Source organism: Mauremys mutica, chromosome 1, assembly GCF_020497125.1.
Source record: "Mauremys mutica isolate MM-2020 ecotype Southern chromosome 1, ASM2049712v1, whole genome shotgun sequence".
In the NCBI taxonomy this organism is placed as follows: Eukaryota; Metazoa; Chordata; order Testudines; family Geoemydidae; genus Mauremys; species Mauremys mutica.
In genome coordinates this window covers 155,652,998-155,677,741 of record NC_059072.1, presented here as the reverse complement: position 1 = coordinate 155,677,741, position 24,744 = coordinate 155,652,998, and the positions used below count along the sequence as shown (strand labels likewise).

General features: G+C 44.7%; 2 protein-coding genes across 7 annotated transcripts in view; one reads left to right on the top strand and one right to left on the bottom strand.

The window, feature by feature from the left end:
* The window catches only part of LOC123359010 (butyrophilin subfamily 2 member A2-like), a 28,708-nt gene extending 5,227 nt beyond the window's left edge, over positions 1–23,481 (top strand). The window contains exons 4-7 of one of the 3 annotated variants that reach the window (XR_006575809.1): positions 633–772; positions 19,712–21,005; positions 21,794–21,856; positions 23,363–23,460. Coding sequence is in view for 1 of the 3 variants with exons in the window: in XM_045001041.1 (XP_044856976.1) it covers positions 633–667 (35 nt within the window). In the remaining 2 variants the exon portion in view is untranslated. Of the gene's footprint in view, positions 1–632; positions 1,610–19,711; positions 21,006–21,793; positions 21,857–23,362 lie in introns of those variants that run through there. The other 2 variants (XR_006575808.1, XM_045001041.1) reach the window with 2 other exon arrangements.
* SPICE1 (spindle and centriole associated protein 1) overlaps positions 5,976–24,744 on the bottom strand; it is a 32,352-nt gene continuing 13,583 nt past the window's right edge. For 3 of the 4 annotated variants that reach the window (XM_045001037.1, XM_045001040.1, XM_045001039.1), the window contains 9 exons: positions 23,395–23,660; positions 19,047–19,178; positions 17,887–18,022; positions 15,581–15,805; positions 13,462–13,928; positions 12,126–12,297; positions 10,959–11,061; positions 10,060–10,147; positions 5,976–8,018 (listed from right to left, as the gene is read on the bottom strand). In XM_045001037.1, the coding sequence (XP_044856972.1) occupies positions 7,965–8,018; positions 10,060–10,147; positions 10,959–11,061; positions 12,126–12,297; positions 13,462–13,928; positions 15,581–15,805; positions 17,887–18,022; positions 19,047–19,178; positions 23,395–23,660 (1,643 nt within the window). In that variant the 3' untranslated portion in view covers positions 5,976–7,964. The remainder of the gene's footprint in view (positions 8,019–10,059; positions 10,148–10,958; positions 11,062–12,125; positions 12,298–13,461; positions 13,929–15,580; positions 15,806–17,886; positions 18,023–19,046; positions 19,179–23,394; positions 23,661–24,744) is intronic. The other variant, XM_045001038.1, reaches the window with a different exon arrangement.

Genomic DNA, 24,744 nt, shown 5'->3' with positions numbered 1-24,744 from the left:
TTTGTAGATTTGGGCCCTAAGTATTAATTACTAGCTGAGTGGACTCCTCAGCCATACACCTATGAGATATTATCCTCCATCCCCATAACATGGGCTATGGGAGGAGACTTTCCCTCAGCCTGGCCTGGTTTTTTAAGGGTTTTGCACATCCCAGAAGGGCAGGGGGAGCAGGAGGCTCAGTTGTGGAGCAGCAGCCATCTCAGCCCCCACCTTAATGAAGTTTTCTGTATGCAAATTGACCAATAAGACATGGCTGTGAGGCTCCTGGGTAGTTGCTGGTGTAGCCCTTGTTTGGGTACCCCAGCCTTCGAGCAGCAAAATCCCTCATACTTAGTATACATCAGAGCCTCAGGCTCGGTATTCAGAGAAGAAATGCTAGAAAGTTGTATGCACAAAAGCAGCAGAGTCTACAACTTTCAGGTGCTTCCCCAAGCTGTGCACAGCAAAAGCCAAAACTTTTCTAGCAAGGTCCCTGTCACACAACAGAAACGTGGAACCTTTAGCACATTCACTGGCGGATAGGAACTCTTTCTTGGCTACCTGCCTGCAGGTCCTAGCACTGCAGCATCTTGGCACAGCTCACAGGCCACATCCAAACGCTCAACCACTGTTCTCCTCTTTTCCTTTTTCAGAGAGGAGATACAGTCACATGTATGACCACTACTAGAAACCTGCCTGGAGAGAAGTGTCATCTGCAAATAGGAGCCACCATGGCTTTACATTACACCTGTCTGTCTAAGGAGCAGGGAAATGAGACAGTCAGGCTTAGCCAGTAAGTAGGGTAGTAAGAGAAGCCTTAAACAGTGGTTTCTTGGGTTGTCAAGGTCCCAGACAATATCTTCCAGCTTCTCTCTTGATCCCACTGCACACAGACTGAATCTGACTTCACTCCGTTTCTCTGAGTGAAATACACTAAAGAGCCTTAGAAAACCCCGAAATAATAGAGTCACAAAACCAATGTGTCTAAAAAGTGTCCATTTGGTACAATTTTCCCATAGCTAGAAAATATTTATCAGCATCTATCTGTGTATACACGTCGACGTGTCTAGCTCTGTGTCAGGTTCAAAGTTAACATCTTGGTCACGAAACAGAAGGCTTAAAAATGAATTAGTTGCCTTGAAACAGTACACATGGTCTGCAGAATGACACAGCCAGCATTTGTATTGGGGTGTGTAACTCCTCATTTGTAGAAATGCACAGTGTTGGCAGTAGTGACTGTTAAAACTTTCAGAGGCACAAAACAAGAAGCAGTGGATGAACACTCACCTTTGTTCACAAGTCCATTTTTCAAACATAGCTACTATAATAGTGTCTAAATCCTGTCGCTGGGTACTAAAAGTAGCATATAAATGGCAGTTAGGTACCTAACTGCTGATTGCAACATCCAAATAGGGGATTTGGGCACTCAAGGTGCATGTTCAAAATGGATGTCAGAGTTCAACCATTACAAGTAAGGCTGTTTAGCTGCGTATCATTATCTACGACATGCCTTTTGCTGACCTGTCTGGGGCTGGGATGTTCAAAGGAGCAAGGCATCCAGCTCCCACTGAATTGCAATGGGATTTAAGCACCTAATGACCCGAGGGCAGGTCTATACTTACAATGCTACACCGAGGCAGCTGCACCATTGTAGCACTTGAATGAAGACACTCTAAGCCGAGAGATCTCCCATGGGTGTAGTTAATGCACTTCAAGAGGCGGCGGTAGCTGCGTCAACAGGAAAAGCTCTCCCGCCAACACAGCACTGTCTACACTGGTGCTTACGTTGGTATAACTGCATTGCTCAAGGGTGTGGATTCTTCACAGCTCTGAGCGATGTAGTTATACCAAAGGAATTCTGTTGCGGAGACCTGCCTTAGACTCCACTGAAAATCCCAGCCTACAGTCCGGGCCACACTATAGACCAATACTGGTGTAACTCCATCACTCAGGGGTATGAAAAAAAACCCAACACCTCTGAGTGATGTAGGTCTACCAACCTAATCCCCTGTGTAGACAGCACTATGTTGGCAGGGGAGCTTTTCCCACCAACATAGCTACTGCCTCTCAGGGAGGTGGATTAACTACACTGATGGGAGAGCGCTCTCCTGGCGGCTTATAGCATCTCCATTAAAGTGTTACAGTGGTGCACTAATGCAGCGTTTTAAGTGTATTTTGTCTAGTTAATGTCTAATTTAAAGTATTCAATAGTGCTGATTTTTGGGATAAGCGATTGTCATTTCAATTTATAAAATGCAGTTCATTAAAAATCTCCCCTTCCCTGTATTTATTCCTACATTGTGGAACTTGAGAGATCTCCCCCTTCTTATAACAGGTTAACAGCATTAGGGAGAAACTCCACAGATTAGATCTTGTTTTGTGTGTCCTCCACATCTCTACCTGCCCATCTGTGTCGCTGCACATGCAAACCCTAGTCTGTGTTCTTCAGATTACAGTAGGAGAAGACCTCGTTCTATTACTTTTATAGCTGGGAAAGTTCCTGGCCTCTTGACAAAAGCCTCTGCCACTACTGGGACTTGTGAGAAGGTGATAACTTTTTTGAAAATGCTGCAGTGAAACCCGTAATGCATAATGCATACTTGGGCAACATGAATGACAGAAACTCATTACCTTGGCAGAAAGCCCATTTATACCACTAAAGGATTCGTAGGTAAATTCCGTTGAAGTTTTTCAACTGAAAAATATCAGGGTTTTAAAACAAAATGGAAACAATTGTTTCAAGATGTCAAACCATAATGAAAACTTCAGTTTCTTTTTAACTTAATAGTATTTGGGTTTCTGGAAACTGAAGAGTTCTGGCTTTCCCAGGTTCAGAATTGTGGGTCTGCCTCCCTCTCCTACTTTCACTTTTTCCCCTACCTCACATCCCCCACTGGAAAAGTAGGGGGAAGAGAACATAAAATAGTTTGAAAGTGAGAGGGTGGGGGGAAGCACTTTACACTTTTAAAAACCTCCAAAACTATTTTCCAACTTTTTCCAGTGAAACATAAATGGGGAGAGATGGGGAAACCCCTGAAAATCCAGAAATAAAAAATGAAGAGCAAAAATGAAACATGAAAAATTTCCTTCCAAATAGACTTAGTTTAGAATTTTTCTGGTCAGAAAATTGAAGGAAAAAAAACCCAACATTTTTTCCATGAAATATGTTGCCACGTTTTCCAGTTAGATAATTTTTCAATTGCAGAGTGTTGACCAGCTCTACTTAACACATTTATAACAGAGGCAAAGCAGCTCTCCTCTGTCAGTCTCTGATTTTGTGTTCGCTGTGGCTTGCGGCTCTGTCATTCTGCGGAATATTGCATTTAAGACAAAAGGAGGAAGTTGAAAGGCCTGGGGGGAAAAATGAAACATTTCCACTGTTTTCCTTATGTGAAAACAGAAACCCTTGTCAAAAGATGACCTTGTACTGACCCCTCCAGCAATGGGCTAGATGGGAACACAGTACAATCTGTATTAGCTCCATCCAGAGACTCCCTTCACCAGTATACCATAATACAAATGTAAGATGTGTGCACTAGCTGACACCTATACTCTATTGCATGGTCTAAAATTGAGAGATCAGTAGAGAAAATGATTAAGATACCAGCATTGGCTACTCTGCCGTCTCCCCACACTCCTGAGGGCATCCTGCGCCAAAAAAAATAAATAAATTATGCACACAATATTTTGAAACTGCAAGTTTTATTTGTCAATAAGTAAATGCAGAGGCTCCAGCATGGCAGTGGGGAGCACAGGTCACCAGCTGCACAAATGTGGGAGATCACCCTGCAGCCTCTCCACCCCCTACCCAGAGGGCACGGACTCAGGGGTGAGGCTGCACCAGACACAGCACAAGGCCTGGGCCTGCCCCAGAAACACTCTACAGCCCTGCCCCTCTGCGCCAGGCGCACCAGCTGTGGGGCAGGCAGGCTCAACCAGCCAGCATCCAAGTGTGGAGGGGCTCAGTGGGGAGGATCCAGATAGGGGGTGAGAAGATTCTGTGTAGGACAATCTGGGTGCAGGCAGCTCAGTGGGGTGTTTAGGTGTGGGGGGGGATGTGAATGCCCAGAGGCTCATTGGGGGCGGTTCTAGGTGCAGGGGCAATGGGACTCTGCAGGGGCTTCCAGGTGAAAGTGGTTGGGGCTCAGCAGAGGGGTGTGGGGTCTCAGCAGGGAAGTCTGGCTACTGGGGGAGAGGGGCTTGGTGGGGTGGGGGTCTGCATGCAGCTAACTGGGGGTCAGTGGTATGGGAGTGTGGTTGTGGGGGCTCAGGGGGTGCAGCTCATCAGGGTGAGGGTTTGAATGCAGGGAGCTCAGTGAGGGGTAGTCTGGGTGAAGGGGTGGGGGGCTGGAGGCAGGAGGTCTGGGGGCTCCAGATGCAGGCATTGAGGTTCAGTGAGGTAGGTTTTGGGTATGGAGGGCTAGGGGGGTTCTGGGTGTATGGGGTGAGGCTTGGTATGGGAGGTCCAGATGCACAGGGGTTGGGCGAATGAGGGAGCAGCTCCCCATACAGTGACCCCTCCCCTGCAGCTGAGGAGCTATGGGGACAGGAAGCAGGGAGGATGCTGAACTTCCTGCAGCTGAGGAAGGTTTATGGGGGTAGAGAATTGTTTGACTGCCCCAGCTACTCCTTGCATAGGAAGTCCCATCCCCTTCTGCCTCCAGCCCAGCCAGGACTAGCAGCTGATTCCTGCTCAGGGTAGGAGGCACTGGCTGGGGTGCCCCCGGCTCTGCAGTGATTTGCCTCTCTGCTGGCTGCTCTGGGTTCCTGAAACGATGCACCTGCACAGCTAGGGAAGTGGTGCGTTACTGCTCTTGCGGCTTCCCTATCAGAAAGGGATTTTTCTGTAGGGAAACAAAGAAATCTGCAGGGGTCATGAATTCTGTGCACGTGCAGTGGTGCAAAATTCCCCCATCCATTGGCATGTGAGGACACTGAACTCTGCACAGTGACTGCCTTCTGCCTTACACTGTTATGAGGGGTTCTAGCAGTTAAGCAAACAATTCTCCTAAATCCCAGTTGCAGACAGTTTTCTGACCAAATATGGGGTGTTCAGTATCTCAGGCAGCATTATGGTGTCAGACAGAAAGAGAGACATCCCCAGGCAGTTGCAAGGGATATTACCAACTCTGAGACAAACACAGGGACATTTAGTCTGATCTGACTTTTGAGAGCACATGTGGCCCTCCTGAGGCCACTGGAAGTTTTGCCACTGACTTAAGTGGGGACAAGGTTTTGCCGCAGAAATCTTGCTGTTTGGACTTTAAGATCCAAGAGCTTTTTTAGACCTACTGTGAGCAGGGTTAGATGACCTGGTAGGTAAGAAACTAGGCCAACAGATTAGCAAGAGGATCATTCACCCCACCCTAATAGATAGGCTGGAACATTTGCAACGTGTGAACTGATTTGGAACAATTCAGCAATAATAGAGCTATCATGGATGTGCACGGATATGCAGCCCACCCACAACTGATCTCCACTGTGCATCAGCCTGGATGGATTTTCCAACAGTCTTAACTTGGTCATTTAACAGCTATCTTTAATGAAGTTTAACAAAGTGCAAGGCCTAAGGGCCTGATGCAGCCCTATTGACTTAGTCAACAGTAAAGGTCTCCTGTACATTACAATGGCTGTTTGATCAACACATACCAAATCCCACGTTTAGAGATTCTATTGTTTCTATGGAATTCCCCACCCCCGCAAATATAATTACACAGGGGAAAAAAAAAAGAAAAAAAAAAGGGAACAAATTTCTCCATTCACTTAAGACTCAAACAGCTAAAGGATTTTGCTTGCACTTTGCACTCGGTCTCTTCACACAAAAAAGCCTGCCTAAGCATGGAAAACTTCAGCCCCAAAAAGATAAAACTTTAAGAAAAGTAAAAAGTCTGAAAACTGGGGCTTATCACACAAACTATTATTCATTCTTAACCATAGAGGTTGCTACCCAAGCATGCTATAGTAACATAACAAAATAAAGAGCTATGCACATCCTCTTGATTATTGGATTTTATTTACAGTTTATCATTAAAATTAAAGATTGATACATTAAACTATCAAATAAACCTGTACAAGATCACAGCCCCTGGATTATATGTACTCACAGGACCCAAAACAATTTAACATAGCTGCGGTAGCACTTGGGTACAGTACTCCATGTAGTTCAGCACTGTATCAGAGACCAAGGGCCTGTAGGTAAGAGTTACAACCTCAATTAAACATTTTAAAATGTACCATAAATGTCTTCCTAAAACAAAGAATTTTCAAGTCTGGTAGTCATAACTAACAGGTTAGCCATGCTCCAAGACCAGAGGCAGCTAATGCTCTCAGATTTTTTTGAACTGATCCCTCTGTAAAACACACTGCAGACCTAGTTGAGAAATGTCCATAGCTTTTAAATCCTAGAAACATGCAAAGCATGTATAGGGAGGAAAATGCCAGAACAGAGGATTCCCTATTAGGAGGGGAGATTTATAGTATTTTTAAAGTCTATTCCCCATATACAGCAAATCCTCTATTTTTATGTCATACCTGATGGGAGTAGCAATCGGTCCACCTAGAACAGAGGAAGGATGAGCAGAATTAAGAGCAGAGGTTCTTCTCATAAAATACTCTAATTCTTTCCATTTTAAGAAATTGGAACAGATCTATGGAACTTGCCGAGATGAAGAGCTTATACCTGTTTTATAATACAGTTCTATAATGAATAGTTGTCTTTGTATATTTTCAAACATGTCACATGCTAGCTTACAACACAAAGCGCCAGATTTTAGGACTTTGTCCTGACTAAGCAGCACTTAATTGTCTGGCCCACCTACGAGATGGAAAATAAGGTACTAGAAATGGAAAAGTCAGAGGGTGACAAGCAGATGAACTATGGAGCAATCCAGTTGCCTACCTGGATGCCCTAAAATATTAAGAAATTTCTCACATTGCAGAGGGAGCACCTAATTACTACAATGTGGATGAGAGGGCAGGTAAAGGAGAGAAACTAAACTAGAAAAGATTGATTTATATTAACTTAGTGAAAACAGTATGTATGCAATCTGATCAGGTCCTATATTGTAAGACAGTGGCAGCCTTTGGTCATTTAATCAATCAAAAGACCATATAGAATGGTGAGGGTGATAGCAGAATCTGGAAAAAGGAAGGTATTCTCTCCTTTAAACATTTCCCACGGCATAAAGGAAAATCCTGCTCAGCCCCAGAGCTCAGAACAGGGCTGCACAGAAGAGCTCTCATTGTGGCACAGAAGCAGTGAGACTGGGAGTTGTGATGCGAGGCTGGGGAATAGTTTAGATGCCAAAAGTCAGAACAGTAGCTGCCTCTGTGGTGTTGTGGACACGACTAACCCATCTGTCATGACTTTCAGACATGAGGATTCTCTTTGTACAAGATGGCGGCTTCCACAAACCAGTCAACACATAAGGAACTGGTTGATTTCTGAGGTAAGTCCTTCACAGTGACTCCACAAATTGATTCACCAATGGTATTCCAAAAAACTGTTCCATTACACACACACACACACCCACCCACCCCTACCTCTTGTCAACTAGATTGTCCTATTTATTTCCTTATCTTGTGCTGACATGTATCTGAGATGGTGCATGAAAAAAATAGTTGGGTGTCTTTGCCAAAAGCCCCTTTCTTCAGCATATCTAATATGGGTCACTGCATTGCTGAGGTATAGAAATGGGCTAAAATCAGCCTCAATTTAGCTCCTCTTCATCCAATAGGGACTGGAATGTCACATTCTATTCCCACCTTCTGTGTCCCACTCTCAAGGCTGTAATTGCAATTGCATTAGTCTGAAGGAGAGCATAAACATAATAAGCTGATGGATCTCTGTATACTAGTGGCACTGACAAGTAGGCACTTTGAGAGTTAAAATTCACGTTTTGCAGAGAGGGACTGCAGAAATCTACAGGTGGTTCACAAAAAAAATTATATATGAAAAATATAAAGTCTATGCGATTCAGCTTCAGTTACATGATATTCATTGATAGTGCAAACCAGCCTTCTTCTCTTTGCCTCTCCACCTGTGGACGGAAGTGGGGGGAGAGGAACTGAAGTGAGATTTGTACAGTCCTTTCACTCCCACGAGTTTACCAGTTATTACCAGCTTCTGTAGATCCTCTAGCTTCCCACTATGTGAGGACTACTATAATTTCTCTTTCTGCTATCAGCACTATGACCAGTGGTGAGCTAGAGCTGGTTCACACCGGTTCACGGGAACCAGTTGTTAAATTTAGAAGCCCTTTTAGAACCGGTTGTCCTGCGTGGGCTTCTAAATTTAACAACCGGTACGTTGAAGTGACCCATGAGTGTAGCTGGGGGGAAGCAGGGGGAGTGGCCCCTCCCCCTCAGCACATTATCCAAGTGGCACTTTAGGCACCGACCCTGCCCCGCCCCCCCAGCTCAAACCCACCTCCGCTCTGCCTAGCTTTTCCCCCTCCCTCCCACTTCCCACAAATCAGCTGTTCATGCAGGAAGCCTGGGAGGGCGGAGAAGCAAGTGGAGGCTTCGTGCTCAGGCTCAGGAAGGCAGAAACGGAGCAGAGGTGAGCTGGGGTGGGGGGGCCACCCGTGCCGCAGCAGGTAACCTGGGGGGGTGGGCACATGCAGGGGAACTGCTCCCCGCCCTAGCTCACCTCCGCTCCGCCTCCCTGGGCCTGAGCGTGAAGCCGCCACTTGCTTCTCAGCCCTCCCAGGCTTCCCGCACGAACAGCTGATTCGGGGCTGCGAGCTCGGCCTGACCCGGTGCTCCAGGCACTGCACAGCAGCAGCATGGCCTGGCTCCAGCCGAGTGGCGTGGTTGTATCGCTGCCAGCCATCTCCAGGCAGTGCGGTAAGGAGGCAGGGAGCAGGGGGGGTTGGATAGAGGGCAGGGGAGTTTGGGGGGGATGGATAGGGAGTCGGGGCAGTCAGAGGGTGGGGAACAGGGTGGTTAAGTGGGGGGTAAGGATCCCAGGGGAGCAGTCAGGAAGGGGGGGCATTGGATGGGGCAGTGGGAGGAGGCGGCGATGGGCCATGACCCCCTTGTGGGGTGAGGAGGAAACCAGTTGTTAAGATTTTGGCAGCTCATCACTGACTATGACGCCTCCCAAGAATACAAATGCTGATCAGACAATGGCTCAGCAGATAGTGTTACTCTACAGAGTGTTCCTTCTCCTCCTGTTAAACAAGGAAGCTTTGAAGGAAATCTCACCCTCAGCAGGATACTGGAAATCTAGATTCTGACCATTTTTCTTTACGTTCAGAAAAAGATTTAACATTCGTACAAGTGAAAGTGACTGACATCACAGACTATTGCCATGGACAGGCCAAGTAGGTTCTGTGCAAGTTTGCCAGCCTCCCAATCCCACCTATGGCTCTCCCAAATGTATCTCAATCTTTACTTGAAACCCTGTTTGCTTTTTCAGTCACTGGTTGTTTCTAGTCAGACTGTCAGAGGTACCAAATTCTATGGTGGTTGGATAATGTGCACAAATGCCCACTGGGAGAATACATTCCTAATATTACAGTAGAACCTCAGAGTTACGAACATGTCAGGAATGGAGGATGTTTGTAACTCTGAACAAGTTATAGTTCTTTCAAAAGTTTACAACTGAACATTAACTTAATACAGCAGAAGAAAAATGCTGCTGTCCCTTTTTTTTTTTTAAAGTAGTTTACGTTTAACAGTGCTATACTGTATTTGCTTTTCTTTGTTTCGGCTGCTGCCTGATTGCACACTTCTGGTTCCAAATGAGCTGTGTGGTTGACTGGTCAGTTTGTAACTGAGGTTCTACTGTACTTCATTTGTACCTTGTAGTGCTTTAATCCAAGTCTCTAGAGGCACGTGACTAGTTACATTAACATACTATCAGGGAGTCCCCTGCATGCTGCCCAGATTCTGATTTCTGTTATTAATCAGAGTAACTTTTTACTTCAGTTGATTTACTCTGGACTTATACAGGTATAAACAGAACAGAATCTGGCCCACAGTATGTGTCTAGAATCCTCATTACATATGTAGAGCACAGCAGTGAAAGCCCATAGCTGAAGAGGATGCTAACATGCAGCCTTATTTAAGTCTTACCTTTGTTCTCTGATTGACAGGTGTTAATTTCATACTTCCCGAAGTGGTACTTAATGGAGAACAAGTCTTGCTAGAAGCACCCGTAGATCTGTAGGTGAGGTGGAAAAGAGAAGGAGGAAGTGAATACTAGTAAAAGATCAGCAGCCTCCAACAAACCACTTAAATCTTTGTCACGAGCAGTGCTGTTATGCCAACTGCAAGTATTGAAAAAGTTACTGAAACGGAAACATCCTCTTTTGTTATAATGAGGGGGGGGAAAAATCTTCATCTCTACCCCAAACAACTAAATTCCAGGCTTTTTGTTTTTAAAGTATTACCCAATTTTATTGTCACAAGAGCTGCTGTCCATCAACTCAACATGTTAGTAAGTAGTAAATCCAACAGGAAGTGACTTCACTGCTCACTCTACACCACATTGCCTTGCTTGCCATATTAATTCCTGTAATTCCTACACTACAGAGCTAGGCTGTGAAAAATGTCATGCCCTATGCAATGTAGTAAGTCAAACTAAGCCCTGGTGTAGGCACTGCAAGGTCAATGGAAGAATTCTTCCATCAACCTAGCTACCACCTCTTGTAGAGGTGGATTTCCTACAGTGACAGAAGAACCCCTTCTGTTGCTGTAATAGGTAAAAGTTAAACTACTCCTGCCACAAAGGGTCAGCAGGGATCAGTCAATCTCCCAAGGGGGTTCCAATGCTTGCTAACAGGGTGAATTCAACAGAAGACACTTGCAACCCTGTTACAATCCATTTCCCATCTCTACAGGTTAGACTGTGATGAAACCATAGAATGCCAATCATATCTGGGAGAATATGGTAATTTAACACAGTAGGAAAAACTGTCTCACCATTTGTCAGTCACCCACTCAGACAGACACTCTAATTAGTTGGTTTTTACCTTCTTACACTGGTCCCACTGGCAGGAGAAGGAGTATCTCCTTTGGAGCTGTCCATAGTTTCTGCCACTGGAACAGACACCTCAATTGTCCTCTTTTCATTTTCTAGAGAGTAAAGGAGGATTGCTCAATTCTGGTGAAGGTGCAGTAACCCCTCCATGCATTTATTATTTAGTATCTCATTTCTGGCTGTTTTATGTTTTTACTTCTCCATTTTCTTAAGTTACTATTTGTATTTATATTGCAATGGCACTGACGAGTCTAATCAGGATCACATAGTGCTAGGCACTGTACACCCCCTACACACACGCTTTGAGTTCTAGCCTTTATGCTTTTTCAGTGTTTTATTACCTAATAGCCTTTTTCCCTTCCTTAGTTCGCTTGCTATTTCACTCAGCTACTTCAAGAAAAGGATTAAGTAGTCCTAATTCTGCTGGACAGTTAAAAAAAAATAGCATGGTAGCTAATCCTTGGACTAGTAGGGAAGAATAAATTCTGCACTGACTATTCTCTAGTGTGCCATACAGTTTAATCTTCTCAGAGGATCCTGCAGGTCCTCAGCAAGGAACTAGACCTGAGGGAAAAAAGACTCCTCAAAAGGCAGACAGCCCTGGGACTTGACTAAGAATAAGATGGCCAAATTACTGAGTGGGATTTTTAAGTCAGAAATTTGAAATAAAAATATTGGACTTTTCCTCAGAAAAGCTCTGCAGAAGGGAGGCCTCATTAAGCTGCTTGCCACTCTGGAAGCAGAACGCGGGAAAGGGAGGCATTCCCTTGCTGCCCATGACTGACAAGTCTAGTTCTGCGCCCAAACTGTAAGCAGGCTAACAAACTCATTGTAATGGCTCTATGGACATTAGCATGATGAAGAGTGAATATAGCAGGCAGTGACACAACTGCAGCAATTAATTACATAGAAAAGTAACTTTAGGAAAACGTTAGCTGATGTATTTTGACCTGTCTTAATGAAATTTAGCAGCTATAAACAAGGAGAGCCTAGAACACATGACCAGACAGCTTTCAGTGGATTGTCAGCAAGTGCACTATTGCCCACACTGTTTGGGAATTGCTGATTTAGTTAACTGAAGATAGTTGGTACACAGGTAAATACCTTACTGTGTAGCAAAAAAATAAAAAAGGGGGGTGGGGGACGAGGGACTACATACCAGTCCAATTTATGTGGGGAGGTAAAACAGGCGATACTGGGGGAGAGATAGGGTTGACAGTGGCCAATTTTTGCTGGTCTATCAGCTGCAGCAGTTTACCACGGGCTTCTGCACTTTGGCGGTTCAGCTCTGCTATTCGTTCCTCCAAGCTCTTTGGTACTTCTGGCAAAGTCTAAACACAAATCATTACAAACAAAATAAATGTGGAAGTTGCAGTCTTAGAGGGCATGCAGTAGATTAAGTGTTTTCATATAAACTGACCCTTCAGGCTGAATTTGGTTTCAGTAACTTTAAAAAGTTAGAGCATCTTTCAGGTAAACCTTTGATTTTATGTGCCTTTTGCTCTAGCATCTTGTTGCTTGACAGATTAAATGCATCTTGTCATGAAGTTAAACTGCCCACAGCAGACAGCATAAAGCTTTCTTCTCTATATCACTCCAATCAACCAACCAAAGTCAAGCAAATGTTTCACTAAAGAAGCATGTTTTAGATGTGCAGGGGAGAAAGTGTTCCAAGATGGTAAAACAAATCTCCTGTTTCTTTAAACCAGGCTTACTTTCTCAGGGCCTATTTTCTACTGCTTTGTTTCTTGCAAAATTATATATATTTTACACACACACCCCTGTGCAAACTGAGCGTAATGTGACCCATTCTATGCCCACTTTGCACAGCTGTAAACAACTAGACACTGTGTAAAACAATGGAGAATTAAGCCCTTAGGCTACAGCTACACTAGGAAAATTAGGACCCCTAGTTCACCAACTACGCAGCTCCACTGATGGTAGTACGAATCAAGGCTCTAGTGGAGGCAGGCTTCAGGTGTGTGTGTTGTCTATTCCTACTCAAAGCAGTGGCCTGTCTACACCACTACTGATGGAGCTGCACTGCTGGTTAATTCCAGGTCCCAATTTTCCTAGTGTAGACAAAGGCCTCTCTTTCCCAAAGACATGAAGGATAAGCCAGTCTTGCTTACATGGGACAAGAGAGTAAGCCTTTTTAAATCTGCCATGCATCCTTCACTCGCCAGCACCCAGACAGCATTGACTTCCACCTTCAAAAAGGCTGCTTACATTGTTATCATGGCCTCACATGAGGAACTGCATTTGCAATCCCCAGTGAAAGGGAAATTGGAAGATGAGGGAGTCAAAACAGGATGAGGTTAAGAAAAAAAAAAAAATTCTACTTGCTCCCTTACAGTGACTGGCAAAAGTTGGGAATGAGAGAGACCGACCCAAACCTGATACCAAAAATAAATTATCAAAAATCAATACTTTGTGGGGAAATGGAGATGGGGGATGAAGGGCAACCCAATCTTTGCTTTCTCTTATATTCTTACCTGTCCCTGCATGGCCGATCCTGAACTAGTGTTCATATTTTGCTTTGTAACTGGCTGATGCAGGCCATCCCCTGCCTCTTGAGAACGATCTCTGAATTTGCTCAGCTGAGCTTTGATAACAGAGTTCTGTAGTGTTAGCTCAGCTATCTGTCCTAACAGATCATTGCTTTGAGTGTGCTCCTCAGGTGCACTGGGCTTCTGCTCGTCCTCAGAGCCAACCATGGCCCATCTGTCCACTGGGGACAAGGTGCTTCTTCCTTGCTGCTCATCTGACAGTAAAGAACTCTCCAAGTCTTTGTGTGAAGGAGGAATTCGCCACCTCTGGGTGAGGAGTCGATTCTCTTCATTAGTGTTCTGAGTTCCCACAGAGGAAGATGAGCTCTTTTGCCAGTTTGGCTCTCTCACAGTGGTTTCCATAGATGGAGAGATGTGGGATGCAGGATATGTTTGAACTGTCTTCTTCAGTGCTATAGACAAAGAGTAAAGGAACAGTAAACAAGCTGTCTTCAACATGGGGAGTGACTGTGCAGCACTAACCTAATGGAGCTAAGTCAGAGAGAAGGGCTTGAACAGTAACACTCAACTGAGGATGGGGACATGGGTAGTTTTCTACTCAGGGTACACCATTGGCTCATGTTCCCCAAAAGAGGTCACTGCAAGTATTTTAACCATTGCAGTAGAACCGCAGAGTTACACAACACCAGAGTTATGAACTGACTGGTAGAACCAGAAGTACGCAATCAGGCAGCAGCAGAGACTCCCTACCCTAACAAAAAAACCCAAAAAACCCCAAATACAGTACAGTACTGTGTTAAATGTAAGCTACTAAAAAACAAATAAAGGGAAAATTTAAAAAAGATTTGATAAGGTAAGGAAACTTTCTGTGCTTGTTTCATTTAAATTAAGATGGTTATAAAGAAGCATTTCTCTTCTGCATAGTAAAATTTCAAAGCTGTATTAAGTCAATGTTCAGTTGTAAACTTTTGAAAGAACCACCATCATATTTTGTTCAGAATGATGAACAACCTCCATTCCCGAGATAATCATAACTCTGAGGTTCTACTGTACTTGGATTTAAAGCTAGCAGAGGGGAAATGGGCTGAGGAGCCAGGAAGAGAGGAGCTGAACTTTTCAGTTTGCAATATCAGTTGGGAACTTTGAAATCAATATTTATTTTATGGCTGAGCAAGTCCTCCATTTTATAAAGATTGATCTCTAGTTATTCTCTGCTTTGTTACTGCCCAGAATCAATATCAGAGGAAAGGTGCACAATGCTGAAAAATAGCGCATGTCAGTTACCCGCTGCTAAGCCAGCACAGTTTGTCTTTCTCCAAATTACAGCATTTGAGTACAGAGTGACTTTTCCTCAGAATTTGGAAGTAAATCTATAGTTTAGGAGTTAACATTTTTAAAAACAGGTTCTTTAAGAAATTTAACATCTAATGACAGACCATTTATCACCTCTAACAACAACAACACAGTGCAAACTTTTCAGACTTCCCATATGGTTAAAAATTTACTGAAGCCTTGTACATAGGTTACATTTAAAAATTATTTTTGGAGGATTAATGATAATTTTCTTTCCGCCATGCTTTGTAACTGAAAGCTTACTCATCAGCAAGGGCTGTGGAAATTGAGAGTCGGTCGTCAACAGAAAGACAAGCAAACAGGAGAGGGCAGAAACACAGGCTCCAACTGCAGAAGCAAGAGATCTGGGTTCTGATGCCAGGCAGGTTCCTATGGTGCCAGGCATCGAGTTGCCCAAACTGTGAACTTGCATAGAAGGGCTGCCTCCAAAAAACAAGTGGGCAAGGCCAAATCCTGGTGGAAGTTCATTCAACAAAAGAATAAAATATTTGGGGGGAGGGATAGCTCAGTGGTTTGAGCATTGGCCTGCTAAACCCAGGGTTGTGAGGTCAATTCTTGAGGGGGCCATTTAGGGAACTGAGGTAAAAATATGTCTGGGGATTAGTCCTGCTTTGAGCAGGGGGTTGGACTAGATGATCTCCTGAGGTCCCTTCCAACCCTGATATTCTCTATGATTCTCTGAAAGAGGGAGCACACTATATGTGAAGGATATGGATCTCATTCTGTCCAAAGAGAGAGGCTACCATCTCACCATTCTGAAGAGGGGAGAATTCCTGGATACTTTTCTGTCTAGGCGGCGATAACAATACAGCAGGCTGGAACATATGAGCTGGCAAACTGCTGCCCGCCACTACAGTGTCTTGGGGACTTGACCACTGGGGAAGTTTCACAGGCAGCTCCTCCTGTGAGAATACAAGTGTGTTTTCCCTTCTGAAAATATCGGTCCTGGGCACAGTGGAGTATAAAGCAGGTTTCTCTGAAAAGACAGACAAGGCAAGAATTGGGGGCATTAGAAACAAAATATTTTAGTACATGAGGAAAGGAATTTATTTTTCTGATCAAGACAGGTCCTGCATTCAGATGACTGAAAAATATGGGGGGAGGGGAAATTTACTTAACAGTATTTTACCTTTGATGAAGAGCTATACAATAAGCACACTTGGAAAGGATACAAAACTTATTTCTGTATTTCTGAAATGGCTTTCCATCTCCAAGATGGAAATGAACAAACTTCAGCAATCAGGACATCAGACTGTAGAGCACCCATGAGAGACTGTCAGTCAATCAGAATGCACACGAATATGTATTTGGCTCTTCATTGTAAGGCGGGCTGGTTGACAGAAATGTAGCTGTTACCACTCTATTTCCAATCATTCTGTGCTGTATATCCTCCTTTTAAATCCACTCTCTGTAAGTAGTATGCACATAGCCATCTAAACCATGGCTGCCATTCTCATCTAACTGCTTGCCTATGATGGTTTGTGTGCATGTTGCCATCTGTTTTGGACATGCCAGGGAAGCACAAAATGAAAAACATGACTCCAGTATTATAGCTGGTTCTGAGATCATACTTAGTTGGAAAACACACACACACACACACACACACCCTTTAGCCCCCATTTGTGTGATCTTGTATCTGGCTTTCCCCTTAACAGCTTTCTTCAGGGCATCAATGCCTGAGAGGGAAAACTGTAGGAGGGATAAAGCAGGACATGGCTGATCACAGAACTGAATGGCTGCATAACAGCTCTCTTAAATGTAAAGAGCCAAAAGGGAACTGGTCTGTTAGAGGCATTGCATAGTTATCAACATCTGCTACGAACTAGTGTCAGATTAAGGGGAGTCTACCGCTCAGAATCACTGTTCCTCAGTGACCTTAACAAGGAATGAGAAAATCCTCCTTTATATTTTCCCCATTTACAAGTATCCTTCCAGAGCTTCTGTCCCATGTGTGGAGCCCTGCGTGGATACAAAATGTGTGTCTGCATCCGATCTGTGATCCGCAAACATGGTCCATGGCTATAAAGTGGATATCTGCACATTTGCAGGGTTCTACCCATGTGCCATTTGCCTCCTCAGCACCGGCTCCTCCATCGGACTCATATGACACAGTTGGCTTCCTTGATTATCAAATACCTGTTGAAGTAACTAATGAGTTAGCCTCATCTACTACTGCATCAGAAATACCTGGCTCCAGTGTCTGAACCATCCAGAGAGGAGTCTGAAGGGAACAAACACTCTCCTTTGTCAGGAGGCACAGAAAGAAACATGCTTTGAAGCTTTGACTCTTTTGGAAGAGTATTTTTGGAAGACATCCCAAGGACCACAGAACATTTGGAGGGGTTACTTGTGTTCAAAGAAGGGGAGCTTTGCTCTGAAACCTCTGGAGTCACAGCAGGAACAGCTACGTGGGCTCTTCCTGAGCTGAATCCTCATAGAAAGAGTAAGGAAAGGGTCATTCATTGTAACAGAAATGTTTGTGGTATAAGCACATCTACAGCACAGGTCCATAGTTGGTTACATGACTGATCCTCACAGTCCAGAGCCAGGCTTGGAGCTGCCAGTGAGGGGAAGGAGGGGAGATTAACCAGAACTGTATAGATAGAAAGAAAGATTAGATAGATAGAAAGAAAGACAATATGTCTGTAAAATCCAAAGGTTAGCAGCCCCGGTCTCAGGGCAGAGCGTTTGAGATAAGAGCTGTTTACTGTGGCATAGAAGCAGACAATAGTTCCCAGGTTTATTTGGGAGGTGGCTAGAAAGCACAAAGATTTAACCCATTAGTTCTTTCTATGCAAAGGGGATCCATCAATCAGCCTAGGACTAGATGTTTGTCTGTGTAGGACAATTTACTGCCAAGCATAATAGTTACTATCTGGCATTGTCCCACTGAATTCAATGAGATTACACAGGTGTCTGCTGGATCAAGTTCTAGTTTGTGTCAGTGATTTCTTGGCAATTATCCCATACTGTCTCAGATGTTGCTTGGAACTGAGGGTGTTTTTCAAAATGTCACCTGGGATTCTGAAGTTACTAATGCGCTGAAATGACACTCACCTTGACTGTTGACTGTAACTCCAAAATCTGTTGGACTTTGCCCTCTGTTAGGATCTGTTATAGGGAGGCTTTTAAATGCCTGAGTGAGTGAAATCAGCTGTTCATCTGTTACCACCATATATTGCTGAAGTCTTTTCTAAAGGAGGGGGGGGGGGGAAAGCCACATACACATTGAGATCTGTGTTCTAAGGTCAAAAATTAGACAGATGTATCATTCTTCTGAGTGGAAGAATCTATTTCCCCACTTAGTGCCAAAGCTTTAATCTGATCCCAGTGAGGTGCCAAACAAACGCATCTCTGCACTTGTCTCCTCTATTTCTCTCTCTTCTTTTTCCTTCCTGACTAGCCCCATATTTTACTGATTACCCCCCACTGCCACCCATCCTGCTCTGCCTTCCCCAGGTTGCTTTCTCTTATGGGGAGGGATAGCTCAGTGATTTGAGCACTGGCCTCCTAAACACAGGGTTGTGAATTCAATCCTTGAGGGGGCCATTTAGGGAACTGGAATTAAGATCTGTCTGGGGATCTGTCCTGCTTTGAGCAGGGGGTTGGACTAGATGACCTCCTGAGGTCCCTTCCAACCCTGATATTCTATAGCTGCAACTTCCACCCTAATCCACCACAGCTGCAGAGTGAAACTGATAAGACTTGAAGTCAGTTCCACTTCACTGCCCCTCTAGTATTAATATTGTGAGAGCACAGAGGCAGATTTTTAAGCACACAGACTACACAGTAGGCATCCATTAAAGTAAGGCTAAGCTGTACTAAATCAATCTTCTGTCAAAGGTTAAAGAGATTTTCTCAAAATAAAAGGAGCAATGAGAAACGTTTTTAATTGATAGGAATTTGGAGCTTGCTGAAGTGAGGAAAATATACCACTAGTTAGAATGAGGCACTGAGGGTTGGCATTACACTTCCTATATCACAATGTCCCTTGCTATTACGTTCCTCGGATTCTTTAACTATCACATTTTCAACGCTGATTTGTAGTGCCGTCCCTTGTTGTTAAAGTCCTTTGCCCCCTATGCTGCTCTGCCAATGCATGTCAACTCAGACACGTCATTCTAGAGATAAAGAACCTGCTTAAAATCTTTCACTGCATTAGATCCTGCCTTGGGCTTCATAGGGTGTCAAAGGAAAGACTCAGCAGCTCTTTGTACCTGTATGGCAGCATTTTCTTCTCTGACCAGAAAGATTTCAGTTGTCAGAGCATCAATCAGTGCTCTGTGTTCATGCAGCATCCCCTCAAGCTGCTGCCTCATTGTTGCTTCCTGACGCAGCTGCATCTCACCCTGGGGGGGTGGGGCGGGGGGAAGAAAAACACAATCAATACAGGTTTATGTTTACAAAAGGGAGTAACTCCAAACCTCACTATCAAGTTAGCATAGGGCTTGGCTACACTTACAAATTTGCAGCGCTGCAGCAGGGTGTGAAAACACACCCTCTCCAGCGCTGCAAATTGCGGCGCTGCAAAGCGCCAGTGTGGTCAAAGCCCCAGCGCTGGGAGCGCGGCTCCCAGCGCTGTCCGTTATTCCCCACAGGGAGGTGGAGTACGGACAGCGCTTGGAGAGCTCTCTCCCAGCGCTGGCGCTTTGACTACACTTACACTTCAAAGCGCTGCCACGGCAGCGCTTTGAAGTGTAAGTGTAGCCAAAGCCATAGAAATGCAGCTTTTAGGTGACATCAGTGTTACCATCGCAATCCTGTTTACTGCGCATACAAACTGATACTCTACTTGACTTGTGTTACTGTCCCTTCCCCACTCTCCCATGATGGCACAGGAGTAGGGAAGACCTTTTAAACTCCTATGCTTCTTTCTTCACAGCCCTTATGAAAAAGGCATAAACAGCTCTTGGTGAAGCATTCTCACTCTACGCCAACTTCAACTCCATACTACAGGATTACACACACAAGACAATGTAGAGTTAAGGGTGCTGGTGCTTGACAGTGCTTTGTGCTACTCATGTCTGGCTTGATCTTCCTGGCCATTCTAGTGAAGAGAGGTCAGACCAACTGAAGGAGAAGGCATCTGTTCTCCAGTATTGTTTCAACCAGGGCTGGGAGCAGAAGAGATCCGAATTTTTTTTCCTTGTTGGAGGCAAAACAAGTGCATTTAGAAAATGCCCCTTTAGAGGGACATTAAGCAAAGGATCTTGTTGTTCAGATCCCCCTCCTCTGAGATCAACAGTTTGTAAATTGATCTTATCCTTTAACATAAGCTAATGCAATGGAGAGACATTTCCTCTCTATCCATGGAGAATTCTAGATGCTTCCTCTCACCTGCAACGAGGAGAGGAGAGTCCTGCCTGGCCTGTTGACATAGACCACTGCCATCTTGTCATCAGTGGTGGTTAAGAGAGGGGAGAGGTGTCTCAGGACATTAGTAATGGCACTGATCTCCAGCCAGCTGATGCTCCTCCTAGATTCGGCTGAAGATCATTTGCTACGCTATGAGTGTGGCAGCATGAAGGCTGATACAGGTGTCTATGACAATCCTTGTCACTGCTGGATCTGAAAGAGGTTTTCCTTGAGTTTTGTATATCGTGCTACCACAGCACTGATGACGCAAGATACAGTGAACTACAAGTGGAATCCTCACTGTGATTCTCCACAGAGAAAATGAGAACCTGGAGAGGCTGTGTGTAGAGAAAGATCCACTGGACTGTGCTAGACACATCAGATCAAGCAGGCAGAATGCTCCTCCAAGTGGTTGTCTGTGAGTTATGAATAAGAGGATCTACATCCTTTATTCTTAGAATGCAGAATCTGGCCCCCAAATGCTGGAGATCCTGAGAAGTGTTGGGGAGCTCTTTTCCAGGTTAAAGACAAAGCTGTGCCTCTGCAGAGCCTGAATTACCCAACTGGGCACCTCAGATGGCTTCTGCTGGCACTGGACTGGATGAGAATTACATTTACTGCTATACAGATGACAATCTCCTCCTCCCTGAGGGAGGTAATCAGGGCTATCAAAATCTTGGAGAAAAGCTGAGAGGCCAAAGAGGGGGACAAAAAGAGGATCATGTATTGTAAATGATAACTCTCCAGAGTGAAGCACAAATACTGACAGGCAGATGGAAGGAGACATGCTGGTATATCTCTTTTAAGCCTATGGAACACAGGTAATCCACTTTCTGAATCTCTTAAAACTTGGAGGGATAGATTTTCTAGCCTGACCTGGGTGCACCAGACTGATTGGTTTAGGTATGGGCAGAGCCAGGACTGAGCAGAACTATTCCATACTTTTGGGGGACTCAAACCAGTCTGAAATAAGAGCTCTGGGCCGTAGTGGTGATGAGGGACGGGGTCAGTGACTGCAGCCAAATGTGTCTCCTAGTCTTACGTGCTTTGTTTATGATGTACCAGGAGAGGAAGGCTTTCAAAGTGGAGGTAGGGCACACACAGCACAAACCACTACTGAGATGTGTCAATGCTCTAATTTTTTTGTCCAATGGAACTTTGAGGAAAATAGCATTAACAGGATGAGTGGCTTTGTTTTTTTATACACCTCTACCCCGCTGTCCTCGGGAGCCAAAAAAAAAAAATCTTACTGTGTTATAGGTGAAACCATGTTATATCAAACTTGCTTTGATCTGCCGGAGCGCGCAGCCCCCCCCCCCCCCCGGAGCACTGCTTTACCACGTTCTTTCCGAATTCGTATTATATCGGGTCGCGTTATATCAGGGTAGAGGTGTATATAAGTAAAAGCAGTAAGAAGATTTTAGAATTCACTTCAGGAACATGACCAAATCTATTCCACTTTTCTTTAGGTATCTTATACAGTTTGGCATAGATCTCAGCAGTAGAGGGTTTTTTCCCCTCCCCTTTTCATAGAGCTATTCTGCATTTATTGCCTCCTCCAAAGAGATTTTAGTGTTTGAAATGAAGCGTCTCTTGCTTTTATATTTAGAGGTAACCGTAGCAAAGGATTCAAGAGACCAGAGTTTTCCTTCCTGCATTACTTATTTTAAGGGTAATGTACCAATATCCTATCAAAAGTTCTGGATTTTGAGTCTGTATCTCTAGGACGGGAGCCAGAGGAGGGTTCACTCTCCACAGAGGAAGAGGAAATAACCTCTCTGGAGGCTCCAAAACCTCTTGGAATGCTCTTTTTCTAGGATGTGTAGCCCATCCTTTGGCAACTCCTAGCTCGCTGAAGGGGGAGGGAGGTTAGCTGGGCAAATAAACCAGGGCTGCAGAGTCCTCCCAAGCATAACCCCCATAATAGCTTTAAGGAGAAGACAGTGGACTGTGATGGTATCTTACAGGCAGCATCTCAGTAAGGAACAAGGGTCTCTGGGTGCACAAGCACCACCACCAAGGGGACAGTCCCAAGGGTTACCAGTATCAAATATGGTATGGCTGTATTTGGCTTAGCCACTGCAAAAAAAACAGGGGACAGCCCAATAAGTCACACTGCTGTGGCTGTATCCCTCTCAATCAGGGTTTGACTGCATGGCCAGGGCTGGCTCCAGGCACCAGCTGACCAAGCAGGTGCTTGGGGCAGGGAGCTTGGGGCGGCGCAGTACTTGCGGGGGCTTGGGGGCAGCACAGCGCTCGCGGTGTGTGTGAGTGTGAGTGAGACGGCAGGGCAGCGCTTTTTTTTTTTTTTTTTTTGCTTGTGGCAGCAAAAAAGTTAGAGCTGGCCCTGTGCATGGCCCACAGTCCATATCTATGGGCTGGACACCACTCAACTCTCTCAAGACCTGAATGGAGACTCACTTCCAATGAAGACCGTGACAGATGGCCAGGAATCAATTTCAGCCCATCTTCAGCCTTGCCTGGTCAACAGTATTTTTCAACTAGGGTGAGGGACCAGCCTCTGCTGTTTGTGATACAACTTCATCTGTGCCTCAGACCCAGGGGTATAGCCTACCCAAATCTTCACAATCCAGGCCTTGGCCCAGTGTTCTCAGTGAGGGGAACACAGCACAAGGAAGCAACACAACAGAAAGGAGGACTGTCATCCAAACGAAAGGGTCTAAAAAACCCTGTGCTCAGAGCAGAGCAGTTCACTGTGAAACAAGTAGTAGCTAGGTGCTGTGATGTAGTTCCCAGGCACACGTGGAGGAACCAGGAAGGGACTGAGATCATTAGCATATAACTAATCCCAGAGCCCACATACCTAAGACAGATAGAACACTTTTTAAACTATAAAAATTAAATGCATATTCAGAATATTGGGTGTGTTTAAATGTTGCTTTGTTCACAATCAGTTGTTTTTTGTCTAAGTGGACTACATCTCTCATTGAAGTAAATGGGAGGCCTCCTCCATTTCAGTTCAGTGAACTCCTGCCGTTTATTAGAGAGAGCATAGTTTCTGCTGAATTAATAATTTTATCTTGTTTGTGTGCAATTTAAAAAATCCTAACAAAACTATTAAAGATATTGAGATTGCAAAGTAAAGGAGCTGAAAGTTAGGAAATGTCAAAGTTAAGGCTGTAAATTAATCTATAATCCTTGTGCTTATTCATTCTAGCTACAGGAGCAGTTCAGATAATATCTACTCACCTCCTTGAGGTAGCGCATCAGACGACAGAGTGTGTTCACCAGTGACACGGTGAACCCTGTGAGGCCATGACCGTTTTGCATTCTCTGTACCTCACGGCCTGTCCATCGCTCATATTCCTCCATTTCATGCTCCACTTCATGAATCATGCGATTCAGGACATCCAAGCTGGATTTATTGCCACTTGGGAGTTCGAAGGAAACTGCATTAGCAAGAGAATCATTTCTTCTCTGTTTGGAAGCCATCTGTGCAGTATGATTTCTTTTCGCTGAAAGAGAGACAGACAAAAAAAAATCCTTTAAATTCCAACTGTGGGAGAAGTACTCTGTTCCAGCACTATAATGAACAAAGGAACATCAAAGATAGATGCATCCTAGTCATTTAGATTAATACAGGTTGTTTCTAAATCCTCAGAAACTAGACTTAACTCTGAGGGCTACCCTAGTGACTTTCAAGGATGCAGAGACCACACCTGATTTAAATGTCTGGTAAATGAACATCAAAATAAAGGCACCAACTCCACCATTTGTTTATACTTTTATCTTCCTTGGCAGATTAGAAACTGTTTGCGGGTGAACTTCAATAACCTTGGGAATATACAGCTGATCAACAGCCTTCAGCCCACAAGTACAGGGAAGGACAACTGTACATTGGATTTCTCCTCCTTCAGGCCTCACTTTGGGAACTCCTGGTCTAAATTTCTGCAGAACCAACATCGTTTAGAGAGTCAACTCTTCTACAAACCTCTAAGGGTACGTCCATACTACCCGCCCGGGTCGGCGGGTAGCGATCGACTTCTTGAAGTTGTGATATATCGTGTCTCATCTAGACGCGATATATCGAACTCCGAACGCGCTCCCGTTGACTCCGTAACTCCACCACCGCGAACAGCGGTGGTGGAGTCGACGGTGGAGCCACGGACTTCGATCCCGCGCCGTGAGGACGGGTAAGTACTTCGAACTAAGGTACTTCGAGTTCAGCTACGCTATTCGCGTAGCTGAACTTGCATACCTTAGTTCGAACCCCCCCTAGTGTAGACCAGGCCTAAGTATTGAATACATAGATCCGTGCAGTACAGCACAGAAAAAGTTCCAGGGAGTGCATAAGGACAGCCATGTAGAGAGGTACAGGTGAGTTAGCAGGGAAGTGAGTAGCTTGAAGGTATCCCATCTACATTCCCCAACCTCCCATGGACCTTTGCTATGCTTCTCAGCAGGAGTCAAAGTTTGAGAGACCTGCTCAGGCACATCCGACCAAGACTTAGCTGTGGGGAACCAAATATAACAGAGCTGAGGCATAGGGGGTGGGATGGGACTTGCAGCAAAAAGTGCACCTATAATTAAGCTACCAGC